At 46.1% G+C, this 17,248-nt stretch overlaps 1 protein-coding gene across 1 annotated transcript; it reads left to right on the top strand.

Moving 5' to 3' along the window:
* Positions 1 to 2,020: 2,020 nt before the first annotated feature.
* METTL17 (methyltransferase like 17) lies at positions 2,021 to 16,014 on the top strand. The gene is made up of 14 exons (XM_054994978.1): positions 2,021 to 2,104; positions 3,959 to 4,112; positions 4,967 to 5,110; positions 6,996 to 7,092; positions 7,997 to 8,078; positions 8,970 to 9,043; positions 9,218 to 9,312; positions 10,870 to 10,940; positions 11,765 to 11,872; positions 12,908 to 12,976; positions 14,016 to 14,066; positions 14,316 to 14,411; positions 15,590 to 15,774; positions 15,897 to 16,014. Exons 1-14 carry the CDS (start codon positions 2,042 to 2,044, stop codon positions 16,012 to 16,014), a joined length of 1,407 nt encoding a protein of 468 aa, XP_054850953.1. The 5' UTR covers positions 2,021 to 2,041.
* The last annotated feature ends 1,234 nt before the right edge of the window (positions 16,015 to 17,248 follow it).

Below are 17,248 nucleotides of genomic sequence, written 5' to 3'. Positions count from 1 at the left end.
GCCTCTGCCCATAATGAGAAGTACCAGATGTTCTTAAAGCAGCATCAGGACAACCCAAAGACGGAAGTCGAGAGCACAGACTACTGCAAAATCATGATGAATCATCAGAGCCTGGTCCACTCTTGCAAGCCGTTCAACATTTTCATCCATGCCTCGGTGGCGCAGCTCCAGGGCGTGTGTGGGGCCGGAGGGTACTCCTATCACGGCACTGGGCATCGTCGGAGCAGGAAACTCTACCCCGTCACCGCCTGCAGGCTGATGAAGATGACGAGGGCCCGGCAGTGCATCTACTATGCCACCTTCAGCCTCAGGCACATTGTCCTTAGCTGCAATAACCAACAATTGCCCGTGCATCTAGAGGAGGTCCTCACCATGAGCAGCTGAATTCTAAGGACACTGGCTGGCTTCGAAACATACGCAACCCTTCCACTGAAATAAAGGCAATGTTTGGCAGACGAGCTACTCGGAGCGTTTCATTTTTATGCTGTGTGCATGCGAAGTAATGCTCTTTAAAAAGGTGTCACCCTCTCTTAGATATTTCCAAAATAAAAGGTTTTATATATGTGCAGCTCAGAGAAGCTGTCCTTTTATAGAGCGTGTTTTGGGCGTCAGAAATTGTCAGTAAGTATTGTGCTTATAAGAACAGGTGTGTGGCGGGAGGTGCCGGGAGGGGGCGGGCCGGGGGAGACCAGCTATTGCTTTACTATCAAGATGCTTCGAGGTCCTGCTTCACCCTTTTCGGTAGTTGAATGCCCACATGTTAAACACACAAAGATGCCTTATCGTGATCCCAGAACATTGGTCCATCAAAGTCAGTATCATTTACTCGGACGGACAGCGGCTCTCCAGGGTCGCAGGCAGAGATCTTATGCATCACCTACCACCGGCTCCTTTTAACTGGAGACAGCGACGTCTTACACAGGTTGGACACTAGTCGGCTTCCCTCAAGTTTTGATGGGAAATGTAGGCATCCTGGTCTTGCAGCTGTAATGGAGAGCCAAGCTGTAAAACCAGGGCGCCTACATTTCCCATCAAAACTTGAGGCAAGCTGACGAGTGTCCAACCTGCGTCAGGCGTCACTTGTAGCTTGGCTCTATGAAGAGGACCTTTGACAACAGCAGCGCCCCGCTAAACCCCTTATCTCCTCAGCACGCCTGCGTGTACGCTCAGCCTCAAACGCTTTAAAAAAAAAGCAAAGAAAAGGCAGACTAGCAGGGTCTTGATTTCACTGGGCATAAAGCAGGGCTGGCACATACCAGAGAGTGTCACTGATATGCTGAAAGGAAGCAGCAAAAACGAAGCGACCCATTTTCGAGAAAAATCTTGATCCCCTCTCTTTCTAGTTGGGGAAGTTTTTGCAGTCTGAAAATATCCACGTTAACTCCCTCTCGTAGTATTGCTATTTCAAAATAAAAACGGTTTGCCTTAACGTGTTTCTCCTTACTTGCAATAATACGAAAGGGAGTCCAGTACAGCCGAACCGCAGCCACGTGAAAATACTGCGGAAGAATGTAAAAAATATAAAAGAGTGGGTGGGGCTTCCCAGTGTCCCTCCTAGCAACCAATCGAACGCGTCAAACGAGTTTAAAAAGAACGCTTTTTAAATGCTTCTACTCATAAAAACGAACCAATCCGTAAGGATTATTCAAATAAGGCTCACTCTCCGGCCGTCAATAGGGCAACTTGAAAACCAATCAGCGTTTGCATTGGCGAGAGCCGGACTTCCGCGAAGGTGGAGTTGGAAACGTCACAGTACCCTCCCCTTCCCCGATCTCTGTCCTAGACCCCTTTCCTTCACCGCCCGCTAAAGCCGCGAGCCTGTTGTCGGATTTGCTTCCTCCCGACCGTTATTTGCATATCTTTTCGCGATTGGGCGAACCTGTCCGAACGTCACCGCGCCTTTCTCGGCGATTGGTTTACGACAGTCTCCGCCTAAGGAGGCAGGTATGAAATTCCTTCTCAAGAGGGCAGTCGGGAGGTTCCAAGCGGAAGGTCATGTGAGGCTCTGGTGCTGCGCAGGCGCAGCACGTTCCGTTTCAAAATGGCGACTGTGTGGCGTTTGAGGAGAGCTTGGAGAGCGGCTGCTTCAGATGTTTCGTTTAGGGCAAGCTTTATTTTTTTCTTTCCCTTTTCATGGTCGTTCCCCCGCCCTAGTGTAACAGGGAAAATGTCTCCTTTGGAGGGTGGTTTCTGGTATTACACTTCTCTGAGGTCCCTCCCGTCTCCAAATCTGACTCCAAGTTCTACCCCCAAATCTCCAGGAATTTTCCAGCCTGGGGTTGGCAACACTAACTGGTCTTAAATAGAGCGTGGTTCCTATGCGTCTCCCTTTAGAGTAGATAAGGGTTCTAACCGGACTGACAGGAGGCACTGGAGGGGTGACATGGCAGGGTGGGTCACATGCAAAACTGCTTGGCACTCAAGAATTAGTATTACTTATGTACTGCCCTTCTTCATGCGTCCATAAGGAGACGTAGAATGCCTGTCTCCTGAGATGCTGGTGCAAAGGAGGGCCTGACTCCTCCTAGGTTTGTAATGGCTGATCTTAAACTATATGCATCTTGTTTTTTTTTCTCTCCTAGTGTTCAAAATGGTTTGCAAAAATCAACCATTACATTGAAACGTTTAGAGTTGGAGGGGAAGAGGAGCAGCTTGCCGCTTAGGTGGAAAAATTCCCTGCTTTTACCGACAGATTTAAAAGGGCAAGGCACCGGGTCTGCTTTGGTTTTGTTGCAGGCAAACACTCGCCAGTGAGCTGTTGCATCTTCCTTCCGTCTCCAGCTGCACTAGCCATGCATGCAAAAAAAACTGCCACCTTTTCCCATTTAGCATCTGTACAATGTATTTTGACAATTGAACCCATTCTTGACATGCAAAATCAAAAAGAGTCCAGTAGCACCTTTAAGACTAACCAACTTTATTGTAGCATAAGCTTTCGAGAATCACAGTTCTCTTCGTCAGATGCATAGAGGGCAAGAAGAAAGGCATGGAGGGCAAGTTTCTTCTTGCCCTCCATGCATCTGACGAAGAGAACTGTGATTCTCGAAAGCTTATGCTACAATAAAGTTGGTTAGTCTTAAAGGTGCTACTGGACTCTTTTTGACTTTGCTACTACAGACTAACACAGCTAACTCCTCTGATTCTTGACATGGAAATTGAGGAGTGGAAAATCTGCCTGTGCTGATGTTTGACTTGTCATATTTTGCCAAGAAGTCTCCTAGAAATTATTGTGGCCTTGGATACTACTCAGCTCTCCCATATTAACTTTTTGTGCTTAACATGCTTAAATTAGGTGGGTTTTTTAAAAACAGTTTGAAAGGTAGCAAATGAACAGTAAACAAGGGGGCCTTTAACCATGTACTTTGCTCATACTGTTTGGGTAATTATAACTGGCTGATGCACATCTAGGATTAGAAAGAAAATGAAATCCAGCCCTCAAGTCAGAATTCACTTATGGTGACCCCTGGAGGGGTTTTCATGGCAGGAGACTAACGGAGGTGGTTTGCCATTGCCTGCCTCTGCAACCCTGGTTTTCATTGGAAGTCTCCCATCCAATCACTAACCAAGGCCAGCCCTGCTTAGCTTTTGAGATCTGATGGGATCAGGCTCTCCTGGGCTATCCAGGTCAGGATTAGAGAGGGGGAGTTCTAAATCCTCTATATGTGCTTTACACTAACAGAACACAGCTGCTGCTGTCATTGTAGTTTTCATTAATATTGACATTGAAAAGAAAACAAATATAAACTATACATATAAACACTATACATTTTTAACAAAAAATATTTAAAGACTAACAGTTTAGCCTTTTTGTTCTCTAGAGCCATGTAGATTGTTGCAGTGGGAAACAAAGAGCTGGGCAAGTTCAGCAGATCCTGTTTTAGGATTTTTCTAACTCCCATAGATTTAGCCAGGCAAAATCTGGGTTTATATACCTCTTTCATGTTTCTTTCCTTTACAGGGCCTGGCGAGTGTCATTCCTAAGGTCACCCAAGTGGATAATTCGTCAGATTTCTTGGGCAAAATTCCTCACCGCCAGCACCCTGGAATTGTCCATCTCAAAGCTGTCAGACTTCCACCTGAGTTAATAGAGTCTGCTCGCTTTCTGATGGCTGGTGAGTAAAATCCAAAGAGGAGGGGAGAGGAAAATGAAGGAGGTGGATGAGGGATTTGGTAGTGGCCTTTCTGGAGTCATTTGGGATGCAGAATTATTAAGTGACCATAACTGAGATTTTAGTCATACCTCCAGAGCCCCAGAGGTACAGATTAAACGGATGTTCTGTAATCTGTGTTGTAAAACCTCTGCAATTGGTTCTCTGAGAGGCTTTAGATAAGAGATTGGATTCCCCACCCTGTAGGAAATAATGTAGAGTGGATGGGGGCAAAGGTGCTACTTTCCCCAGTTGTTCTGCTGACCCAGCTTTGGTTGGCTATTGTTGTTGCTGTTTAATGGAAATGTCCTTATTCTGTCTCTCTCTGTAGAATGAATGGACTCTGGAGGGGTTATCAGGGGGGACTGTGGCTCAGTGGTAGAGCAGAATAAGCTGGTAGTAGGTGATGTGAAAGACTCCTCCATGAGACCACAGAGAGTTGGAGTAGGCAGTATTGACTTGTAGGCAGTATTGACCTGTTCTTGGTAGACCAAAATATAAGGTGTATGTGCGATTAGCCAGATCAAGGGAAGGAGCCTTATTCTGTGTTCCCTTCTTCCCCTAGTATGGTTGTGAGAAGGGAAAAGCCATGTGGCAGGTGATCATGTGTATGTATCCATTCTCTGTTACATTTGTTTGTCCTTCTTTCTTCTCTTCTGTCTCTCAGTCCATTGGAATTTGCATTGTTGGCCCCTCGGGACAGAGATCTGTCCTCCTTCACGTGGTCATTGACACAGCACTATATAGAGGGAAACCCTTCAGGCCACTAAAGAGGGTTGCTGCAGTATCTCCTTCTCAACTTGCTTTCTGTTTTGCAGAATCCTCTGTGCGCGATGTGAAGCAGCAGGCCAAGGCCCTCACCAACTACCTGTGGAGCCGCAAACGCCCCCTCGAGACAGAGGAGCTGTGCAGGAGGGCGCAGCAGCTAGAGCAGAAGCTGAAAGCAGAGGTGGCTACTCAGGGTGAGTATGAATTTAGAGCCGTCTGGGGTGGAGGTTGATACTGCTTTGAGTGAAGATTTCAGGGAAACATCCCACGAGCGCACACGAGTCTCCACTAAGTTGTGGCCTTTTGGATTTCTAGAATACAAGAAATGAACTTTAGTCCTCAGTACTGCAGAGATGTGTTAAAATCAAAGAAGGTACGGAACTAGTCATCTTTGTACTGTTTTAAATCCAAAATCTGTCCAACTCAACTTCTAGCCTCCAAGAGAGAGACTTACACGATGCACTTGGAAAGCTCATAAGCCAACTTACGGTGGGTGAAGGCCATCCCTTCTTTGTTCTCTGCCTCTGAGCACTGTAGACGTATTTCCTCTGAACGTGGGGGTTCCGTTCCTAAATTGTAGGCACCAGCTGAATTCCTCCCTCCAGCTATTTCACAACTTTTTTAAAACCAATGTTTCTTTCAACTCCTGCATCACAGAATTCTATTACTAACTTTTGTGTTGGATGGGAAACTTCCTTTAATAGATCCAGCATATATATCATTGAGCTACTTCTTTTTCAGAAGCTCAGTAACTTGTCCCATTTGGTGATTTTAGAGTCTGGGTTAAGGAGAAACTGTGCCTTTGTGTGCTTGTGTAGGAATCTTCTAGGCAATGTGCATTTGTAGATGAAGGTGAGGTTTGGCACTTTCCTCAGACTTGGAGAAGTCTCTTGTTTTCTGCACAGATGGGAGGTAAGTGGTTCCACCCCTCTCTGTCTTCTGCTGGCTTTCACAGGAGCCTGGGGGAGTGAGGAAGTGTTGGACTCCTGCTCACATTTGTCTGAGACAAGCTGAGAAGAGTAGAAATTATTTCTACTTCTGCATTCCTCTAGGGTATGGTGTGAAGTGAGAGGCGGGCCTTCTCACAGGAGAATCCAGCGAGTTCTCACCTAGAATGTACCTGAAATGACTGAGGATTTTTCTTTCCACTTGTGAGCTCTTTTCAGCCCAGGAAGAGGCAACGGATCCTAACTGTCCCCCACGGGAAAGGGCCATCCTTTCACTGTACTTCAGAGGTGATCAGGAGCAGTAAGGGATCCTGGCAGTCTGGTGCCTTCTTTCTTTGTCACGAGTTGGACACTTTTCCTTTTTCCAGCTGTCAGGAAGGGCAGAGTTGTTTGTTGATGAATGGAAACCCTTCACAATCATACGAAATATAGAATAACGATGTGATGATTTCTGGATTAAGGGGTTTTGACATTAGTAAAAAGTAAGCTGTTGATCATTACTTTCAGAAAGTGTAGATGTGACATGATACGAATATTTGTTTTGGAGAGAATCGGAAAACTTTTAGTTTGTTTTTGTTGTTTTTTCTGTATTATGTATGTTTTTGTATATGGATTAGTTGTTTTTGTTTTATTAGTACATGGGTAATTGTATTTTTTTAGGTTTGTCTTTAATTTAAAAAAGGAAGGGCAGGGTCATTTTTACTGCTTTCATTGGGCTGGGAAGCTCTTAGAAATGATGGATGCATTCAGAAGTGGGCAAGCCAGAATTTCTAGTCCAGGGTCAGGGGAGGGAACGGCCCTGCCCTTCTAGTGGACGGGGGAAAAGAAAGGGCTGTTCTCCTGCCTGGTGCCAAGCTGGGAGGCAATGTGTATTCTGAGTTTTATGTTGAGATATTACCCATTTTCACTCTCCCACGTGCCAGAAAAAGAGGCAGCTTGATGTCCCCAAGTTGTGGTGTGCTTGCCAAAGTCACCTGTAATTGGTGAATACCTGGCTGTGCATTTAGTTCTGTGGGAGAGACTGGGTGGCAGTTGTGGTATTTTTGTTTTTTTATCACAAGTCACCCTGATACTACTGTAATGGAAAGGATAGCAATGGCATATAGATTCCTCTTTTTCTTTCTCTTTTCAGATCCATTGAGTCAGCTGGATCGGGCCAAAGAGAAGGCCCTGAAGCAAAAAGTCCTGAAGGCCCTCCGTAAGACAACTTACCATTGGGTGGAACTTAAGTGAGTGTCCATGGCAGCCTTTACAGAACTCACGGGCTTGATTTCTGGAGCCCCAAATAGAACATACAACATAGTTGCTGAAAGACTGGGCAGTGATCCAGGCTGTCTCTGCTTCAGATCTTGCTTCTGCCGTTAACTGGTTATGTGGCACGAGGCAAGCCGCTGTCCCTCATCTCCGCCTCTCCACACCCATGCAGTATGGAAATAATACCAGCCTGCTTTATAAGGCTGCTGTTATCATTACTTTGCACTACTGTGAACACTGACAATGTTACGTAAATGCTTAGTACTGTGATTCTCTAGAACTTTGGACAGAGGGATGCCTATAAAAATCTTCCTTTTGCAAAACCCTTGGCAACCTTCCAATTTAAGATAGCTGAGCATGGTAAACCTTAAAGAACAACACGTTTTCAAGGTGTCTGAAGTAGGACGCTCAAAATCATACACTGTGAAAATCCTGTTGGTCTTCAACATCCTGAGAATGGAAGAAAAGCTGGTTTTATTCTAACAGAAAATATGCAAGATTGCTTTGATCTACAATAATCAAACTCAAATATTCTGTCCGTGCACCTGCGGCCTTCTCAGCCATCATTGGTTTCCCTTAATTTTGCCTGTATAAGTTTTGACTTTTCCCCAAAGCTTTCGTGGAGACTGGAAATGTGTAAACCAAAGACTTTTAGGTGAATTCAGTTTGCCAAATATGGTGCTGATATACTTGAATTTTTCATAATGGGCAACAAGAGCTAGCGAACACGGTGCTTTCGCTACATGTTTTGTCCAAGCCTTCAGTGGCAGTTTCCTGCCTCGCCTTCTGTTTATCCTGCTTTCCAGTCCCCTTGACATGAGTGCAGTATACGGAAACAGCGCCCCCTACTTGACTGGCTGTATTTTTTTCCCTCCCTAGTTATACTGAAGAGCTCAGTTTTTTGTACATGGCAGCTCGCATGGATGGGATGTTTGCAGCTGTGTCCCGAGCCTTCCATGAGGTGAGCTGCTGATTCAGCTGTTTTGGGTTGTCTGTCCCCAAATACTTGGGGTGAATTAGGAAGTCCTTTTATGCAACCCTAATTCAAGTGGTGAAAGGGTGGATGTGCCCACCTTTGCTATTATTTCAGTGTTGTCTTGTATTTAAGAGTACCGTTTCTTATGCATGTGTGGAAGAGGGAGCTCAGAAGCGGTGCTTATATGGCATTTAGACAAAGGAGCCCTGGACTTGTATTGCGACTGTTGGCCTCAGAAGTCTCTAACATCTGAATGTATGAAAAGTAGATGCTGCTTATTGGTCATGGCTGCATCCAGCTCCGTCCAACAGTCTCCCCTCCCAAATGAACGCTGGCATTAAACTGCAGCTGTCTTCTGTTTTAGTTTTTTGGATCCTGCAAGTTTCTTTGGGAGCAAGTTTCTTTCTGTCTGAAAAGCCGTATAAAGATATTGTACTGATTGTCCACCAAGAGAGCAAGATTATAACATAAAAACTAGATGATGATGTTAATCATAGGTGATATTTTATCCGACATTATGATCTTATTTAGGTTCATGTGGAGTTGGTCAATTGATTACTTAACTAGAGTTGGAATCAGACAGGATTTTCCATCCGCAGAATGGAGCTAGCTTTCTTGCCTCTTTCTGCCCACTGGTCTCTATGCTGCTCCTGGGGGATAGGAGAGGCCTGGGGCACAACAGAGGGGCGGGGTCTGCAGCAGGAACGGTGGAAATTTCCATTTTAGTCTGGATTCGACCCATCAAATTTAATCATGGCAGCCTTAAACGGCAGCCTGAATTTTCTGACCTCTTCACATTCTAAGCAGTCCTAAGAACCACCCTGTAAGGTAGGCCAGCATTTATAGAACAATTTTTCTTCCTTTTGTTCCTGTCAGATTCAGAAACGAGTCCCTGACTTTCAGCCCTCCACACTGTTGGATTTTGGCTCTGGGACCGGCACTGTCAGCTGGTAAGATATCTCAAGGAAGAAAGAGCGCTGCTTGTTCCTCTGTGGTTCTTGAGAGATTTGTGGAGACGGAAGGCTTGCTGGACTCATAAACTGAGGAGGCTTTTGATCTCCACAGGCCCTGCCATCTTCCTTGGGGGTGAAAACTTGCTTCTTATTTTCTTCCTTTCGCTTTAGGGCAGCACATAACATCTGGGGCAAGACATTAAAGGAGTACATGAACATCGACTCCTCCACTGCAATGTTGGCCTTGGCTGAGAGACTGATGAAAGGTGAGAACTGGAGGGAAGAATGGCGGGGGGGGGCTCGTGTCATTCGTTTTTCTGCTCAGTCGCCACCAGTGCAACATGCCCCATCGTGAATTGAACAATGGAGCAAAATAAATAACCCTGCAAAGTTGCGGAAACCTCCAAAGGTCATGGTAGGATTTTTTTCAGGCATAGTGTGCAAATATCTCTCAGTGGCTGTTCCAAAAGTCAAACTTTGCAGCCTGTTGTAAGCGATACGGATAAATTGCTCTGAATGCCGTTGGAATGGATGACGGCTCCTTCTGCCGTGAGGAAAGAGCCACCACCTGCAGCATCCCAGCCCTGTGTATTTTGTCATTTTTGTAACAATGCTGTTTGAAAGTCACAATGAGAGAGCTATCCAAGTGCAGAGAGGCGTAACCTTTGACCGGTGGAAATCAAACATATTCCCATGTTGCATTTTCACTGAGCATTGTCTGTATTTCTGAGCCTCTGTCTGCAGCCTGGAGGACTAGGAATGCGGGTTCTGTAGCATGGCTGTTGAATGCATAAAGCTGCCAGGCCCTTGGTCCATCAAGGTCTATATCGTCTAGTCAGGCTGGCAGCAGCTCTCCAGGGTCTCAGGCCAAGGTCTTTCACATCACCTATTGCCTGGAGATGCTGGGGATGGAACCTCAGGCCTTCTGAATGCCACTCTACCGTTGAGCCACAGCCTCCCTCCCCCCAAAAAATTGTCAAGGAGAATGGGAGCAGGAAGAAGTTGTTATCACATGGGCTTTGCCAGCAGAAGCTCCTGGGTTCAGTTTGCTTTTGCTCACTGTGTGAATCGCTGGTCAGAGGACTACCATGTGACATCTGCTGGGAGGGGGAAATTGGAAGACTGTAGTTGGAAATAAAGGTGGGGCTTTGCATGCAGACACTCTCAGGGTCAACCCTTCACATCTCCAGTTCAAAAAGGATCAAGTGAAGAATTGGAAGACCCTCACCTGAGACCCTGAAGAGCTGCTGTTAGTCAGAGGAGACTGTACTGACTGTAATAAAGTAACGCTCTGGCTCAGCAGACAACCACTTCAAGTGCTTGTGTTAATGTGTCACTTGACTTTTTCAACAAGAGTGAAGTCTTCTGATCTTATTCCTCAGTCTTCAGCTTTTAGCAGTTAACTGCTTAGAAGCAATTAACTCAGTACAAAGCTACACTAGATTGGGGCATGGCTAGTAGCCTTTTGTGGCCCCTACAGTTGATGACACAGTCTGGAATCTAGTCCTTTCCTTCCCCATAGGGAGGGGTGCAGAGGGAACTAAAGGACTGGCTTGATGGTAAGGATGCCAGTCTATACAAGCAACCCAGTTCTGCTAGCCCCTTGCTTCAATTCTGTGTTGGACATTAAGTACCTGTGCAGAATTGGAAAAAAGAAAACTTTCTAGACTCCTCTCTAATCCCAGGGTGTAGGTGATGCTGTGCAGAGGAACCAAACCTAATCCTAGCCTCGCTCCACCTACATAATAGCCTCTGAGCTGCTTCTCCTTTACCAGGGTCCTCCACTAGTCCAAGTTTCTACTTGTTGGCTGCTCTCTCCCCAGGGACCTCTCCAGGCCAGAATCTGTGCTTCCCTGGAGTCTATTTCCGGCAATTCCTCCCTGTCTCACCCAAGGTAAAAACAACTCCTCCCCATCTCCTCCCACGGGAACTGTGGTCAGAACTGCCTGAGTCTGTTCGGATCTTGTTAATTACTATTGGTAATTAACTGTCATGGGAGTTTTCACTATAGAGAGAGAGAGAGAGAGAAGCGGGGGGGGGAAGAGGGCAGTTCTGGTCTCTGCAAAATGAGACAGGTGTTGTTGTTTTTTTAAGTACAAGAAGTGGTAATTATGTATTAGAGTTCCAGGTTTGTTGTGCTTGACAGATTTCAGGAGGAAATGATTGTGAAGATATCCCTTTCACCCCTAGAACAGTTCACCCCTAGAAGAAATCTCTTCTGTATTTGGGTGATCATTTTGTCAGTCTAGGACGATCACGTACAACTTGCTCTGCCTTGCTCACTGCTGCATCTGCATCTGACGGGGAGAGCTGTGGTTATTGAAGGCTTATACTGCATTGGAATTGGTTTTGCTGCTACAAACTAACAGGGCAAACTCCAACTGACCCCAACACCAAAAGGAGATGTTTACATTTACTAGCAAAGGAATGTTTTGGTTGCACCCTCCCTCTCACGCCCTAATTGCCTCTTCTCTCTCCTCCCCTCCTCTTCCCTCCTCTTCTATATTTGACCAGTTTCTGTAACATGTATCTGACGAAGAGAACTTGATTCTCGAAAGCTTATGCTACAATAAAATTGGTTAGTCTTAAAGGTGCTACTGGACTCTTTTTGTTGATGCTGCTTAATAGTGTCTTTCCAGTATCTTGGGCAGGAAGAAGCCTTTTGCATTATAACGGCATCACTCTGGACTGTGGCTAATAATCTGTTCTCTGGTGCAGGTGAAGTTTGACCTTGTAGTGTCAGCTTTCTCCCTCAATGAGCTCCCAAGCTATTCACAGAGAGAAGAGACAGTACAAACTCTTTGGAGAAAGACCGATAGCTTCTTGGTGAGCGCTCCCTCCAACCTAGATTGACTCAACCTCTTCTTCCATATGTGCTCTCAGATGAATTCCATTTCCATCTATCCTGCCTTTGAGACACACACAAGGTCAAAGTCTCAATGGTCCTTGGACTTTGCCATACAATTTTTCATATTGCAAAGAGGAGCCTCATTAGGTGACTATCTTTCTTCAGAGGGGCATGTGTATGCGTTGAAATATCTCTCCAGTTTCCTAATGGCAGAAGCTAGATCCTCCCACTTCTGATTGCTGTTTCCACCTCTTCTCTTCTTCCCCGCCTTACATTATGTCAGAGTGAGGGTTCAAAGTCTTTTTGTCACTTCTGATTTGCCTTCTCAACAATAACCAAGGATTGGATCTTATGAACAAGTTCTGTGTGCCCTGGATGGTGTGCTGCCTCTTACATTATCATGTCCGTTTGCACGAGGCTCTGATCTTCCTCAAATAGAAGTGCTAGTAGAGGACAGAGTCCACTCCACAGCAGAGGATGTCCCGCACACACAGAACCTGTTCTCAGGATCCAAGCCCAAATATGATCTGCTTTGTGGTATGAGAAAGAAGTAACAGTGTGGGCCGCGCTTCCTGCCATCACTTTGGCCTTGTGCCATGCCAAATAAAGGTACACACATATACCGAGCTGTCGCAAAGTAACAGAGATGCCAATTTTTATGAGCCTTATCCACTGCCTCATCTCTTTTTCGAGCTATAGAACTTTTGATTTGTCCCTACTACGCTCACAATACTTCCTTCTCGCTCCTAAAAAGTCCTTGGGGATCACTGGGTTGGGGGAATCCAGTGTGGTGGTGGGTAGGCAGTATAAGCTGGAGTCTGGCGTGCAGCGAATGTCTGTGGCCTTCGTTCTTTGGATCAGCTTCAGGCCAGCTAAAATGTGTTTGGATGGGTTTGCCACTTGTTGGGTGCCTTCACCCCACGGTGAAGCCTCCCTTGCACTTGGGAAACAGAAGCCGTCTTTTGTTCAGAAGTGGTGTCTGGCAACCGACATTTCCTTCTTCTGCTATTCAGGTTCTGGTAGAAAACGGGACCAAGGAAGGCCATCAGATGCTCATGGAAGCTCGAGATGTCATATTAAAGGTGAGGCCCCTTGACCTGTTTGCACCCTGCCCCAGAACATGCATCAAGGCGTTCCTGCAGCCTTTTTCTTGACCAGGGGCGGAGGGAGGGAGGGACGTTTGAGGCTCCCACATTCAGTTCATCATAGTCCACTGGAGGCAAGGACCAAATGAAAGGGGGTGGGCAGGGATTTGTTTGCTGTTCCCCAAGCTGTATTTTTGTATCCTGAGAGGCATTAAACTCCCTACCCTATCTGATAATGATTGTAATCCTTCCCAATTATTTCCTTAAAAATGTTCCTTAATCCAACTCAGGTGATTTAGGAGGGGGACGATTTTTGCCACACAACCTCAAACTTCATTGTTGGTTCATTTTACTGAATTTCCTGCTTTTCTTTCTAATGTGGACCCAAAGCAGCTCACAACATTCTCCCTTTCTCCATCTTATCTACACAACCACCTTGTGAGGTGGGTTCAGCTGAGGATGTGTGACTGGCCCCTCCTCATTAGCAAGCTGCCATGGCAAAGTAGAGATTTGAACCTGACACTAACCTGTACACCAATCTGGCTGTCATTGATTGGCAGGTGGAGGTATGGTGCGCCATGTAGGTTTTTTGTTGTTGGGACAGGAAATCTTTCTCTTCCACAGAACTGTTAATTTGCCTGAAAAGGGCGGGAGGAGCTCCTGCCATTGCTGTTTTGCCTGCTCAGCTTTTTTGCCCAAATTTCTGTCGTAATAGGAAGCCTTGAAATAGGGTATGCGGGGGGGCAGAAAGAGGGGGAGTGACGTATTTATTAGTTGGTATGGGGTTGTGGTTGAACTATCGGACTAGGGCTGGGCAGAATGCGTTACAAATTGCTGCTCATCTGTGAAGCTCCCTAAGTGAACCTCAGGCTCGTCATTCTCTCAGCCTAACCCACCTCACAGAGTTGTTGAGAAGATAAAGAGGGAAGCGGGTGCTAAAATGGAGGAGAAAAAAGGACCCACCTGAGTTCCTTGGAGGAAGCGATAGTCCTAATGTCCTATTGACTCATTGCTTTGCTTTGCTTCCCATATTCAGGGCACAGATAAAGTAGTTCACGACTCCCGAGAACCTCACATTTTTGCCCCGGTAAGTGTTAAAACAACCTGGAACAAAGGCTGGCAAAAAGGGGAGGGTGGCGTCAAGGCCCTGTTAGCTAGGATATTGGCTGAGATGTTGGGAGGGTTGTGATCTGAAGGCATGCGGCAACTTGGACTGATGGGGACGAGGGCGATGTGAAACCTGCCAGCTTGTGAGCCCTACTGATCAGGCGCCCGGAAAGATTCACCACAATCGAATGCTAATCTCTTCCCTCCCATCTTTCTCTCCCACGGTCAGTGTCCGCATCATTTGCCGTGTCCCCGCTTAGCGTCATCTGATTGCACTCTGCCTTGTAACTTCATCCAAGCCTATCACCCCCTGCCTTTCAGCTGGGTAAGTGCCCTCCTTAGCTGTGTTACACGGCGGGTGACTTCATTGGCTGGTCTTGCTGCAGACCATTAGAATTACGTTAGAGAGTTTTTGTGTCCCGTAGCAGCTTTGAGCATGAACAAGAGGCGCTCTCTGGGCGGCTGGAGCAAGTGATTCTTTCTCTGTGCCTTCGTTTCTCTGCCTGTCGTGATGATCACCATCCCTTACAGCGATGCGAATAAGGTTAGCTTAGGTAGTTTGTCTCAAGTGTTTTGATCACTTTGATGATGATGATAACAACAACAACAACAACATTTGATTTATATACCGCCCTTCAGGACAACTTAATGCCCACTCAGAGCGGTTTACAAAGTATGATAGCAGCTTACTGCATGTTTTGCTTGCCAAAGGTCCTGGACTCTCCCATTTAGTGATCACTGTGGGAGATATTTGTAATTCTGCTTGACATCCTGGAGAGAAATACTCAGTGAATGGACTGATAATATGTATAAGGTAGTTTCATTATACTGGGAAGCTGCTTGCAGAAGTGTGTATCTGGGGGAGGGGGGGGAGCGGTCTTTGAATATAATAGGATGCTGGTTTTCTATCTTCTGTACTTGGGGGGTGGGGGCTGGCAGCAGGAAATGAGCAGGTAGAGTTTGTCTCCAGTCTGCGCCCAGTGGGGTGGGTGTCATCAGTTGTAAGAAACTATGCATATATATACATTTTTCCTTTTGGTGTTTGTCGTTGTAGGCTGTATTTACAACTCAGGATGAAAGTGACGCAGACCTTCTTGCCTAAACTGGTCTCATTCCCACAGCTTGCTCTGTGGATACGTCCATTTTACTCAGAATGGAGTCAGTGCTTTATAACAACCAGGCTTGCTTTTACTATGGGGCATGGTGTTGTCGAAGCCCATTAATTTGTGCCCTTTGCCTTGGAGTCTTCATAAACAAAAAGAAGCCCTGTCTTTCTAGCTCCACCTCTGTTATCCTCGAGGAATGTGGAGGTGGGGATTTTCCAGCGTGCTGAATTGCAGCGCATGCACCGTACATTAATTTGGGCTTTGCTAAATACAGGTCAAATTACAAAGGTTATGGGCTAGGTAGACCCGCCCTTCAGCTAAGACCTGGAAGTAGATCTGAGTGGAACAGACTTAAATGTTGCTAAAGTCTTTTCCCCCCTCCTGTATGTTCTTCCAGAACCCAGACTTGAAGGAGGAGAGATTCTCTTTTTTGATCATGCAGCGAGGGTCAGGGGAGACAAATGAATCCTGGCCTCGAATAACCCAGCCTGTCCTCTGCCGAGCCCGCCATGTCCATGTCCACTTGTGCTGTGCTGACGGCTCCCTCCAGCATGCAGTCATAACTGCTCAGAAACATGGCAGGTACTGCTTCCTTTATCCTCATTGGGCCACTGGCTCCAGTTTTTGATTTTCGAGGGTTAAAGAGTGACAGCTGAGTTCGTGAATGCATGCTTGGAATCTTCACCTGTAGCTTCTTCTTACAGGGACCTTTACCGATGTGCCAGGAAAAGCCACTGTGGAGACCAGCTACCGGTTTTGAACCTTGATAGCGAACCAGCTTTGGAAGAACAGATGGACCATATGAATAAAGGCCAGAGTTGATAAAATCCTGTGTCGCCTGCCTTTTTCCAGAACAGATCTCAGCTTCTTGGGAGCATCTATATCCTGCTAGTGTGTCAGCCAGTCCTCCATCTTAGAGCCATAGGCGAAGTCTAAACATTCCTGACTTGGCCTAGGGGTGGGATCCAGAGCACCGAAGTTCATTAGGTCTCAGCCCACATTTAGTGTGACATCTGTTCCTTCCAGTTGTTGGGTGTGTGTGTGTGTGTATTTGGTTTTGTCTGCCACTATTGTAATATCTCTGGGTGTGCAGTGGCTATCTGTTCAATCACCACCACTGCCCCACCTCTAGACAAGGCTACAGTTTATTGCCACCCTGCCTAGTGAGGCAAGGACAAAAATAACACTCCACTATGGTAGGATTGTTTCATTGATGTGACATTCCTTCCGTTATGAACAGAATTGTAATATCAGTAGTGCTCTTTTGCATCAATGTCTACTTATACATAGTGGATTCATTCACAAAATATAATACACAATATAATGTCATTATTCTAATTTATATAATACGATACTATCACAGTGCCGGGTTATGTTTGTCCTTGCCACATTATACACTGCCTCTCCCCGCTTTGTCCCCGCCTAGTGATGCATGGAAGGGACTTGGAGCTCAGAGAAACGGAAGCTCCGTGTGATGTGTCTGTCGCTAGCCTATACCATTACAGGTGGGGGATTGAATGCTTGAATCCTCATCCTTATATCTGTGTAGGTAAAAAGATAAAGGTAGTCCCCTGTGCAAGCACTAAGTCATTACTGACCCATGGGGGGGACGTCACATCACGACGTTTTCTTGGCAGACTTTTTACGGGGCGGTTTGCCATGGCCTTCCCCAGTCATCGACACTTTACCCCCAGGAAACTGGGTACATCTGTGTAGTACTACTTTATCCCGCTTTTCATCCCAGGAAATCCGGGTAGTGTACACTGTTCTCTTCTCCTCATTTTTTTTTAAGTACTGCAAATACATTGAGTACTGGTGTGTTGAGACAAGGGTTATAGCAGAGCCTTTCTCCCTGGTTTTGTGAGCATTTTATGTGACCAAGCTGTTCGTGCATTCTTCACTTGCTTTGTGAAGCAGTACAACCCAGCGGTGGATATGGTCGGGTCCTGTCTTAAGGGGCTGCGAATTGTAACCAAAACTCACAAACAAGCTTATTAATGGATGTTGGAATGAAGGAGGCGGAGAGGTAACCGCTTCTGAGTCTTGGGCTCAGGAT

Source organism: Eublepharis macularius, chromosome 12 (genome assembly GCF_028583425.1).
Source record: "Eublepharis macularius isolate TG4126 chromosome 12, MPM_Emac_v1.0, whole genome shotgun sequence".
Taxonomy (NCBI): domain Eukaryota; kingdom Metazoa; phylum Chordata; class Lepidosauria; order Squamata; family Eublepharidae; genus Eublepharis; species Eublepharis macularius.
This window is presented reverse-complemented; position numbering and strand designations above follow the sequence as displayed.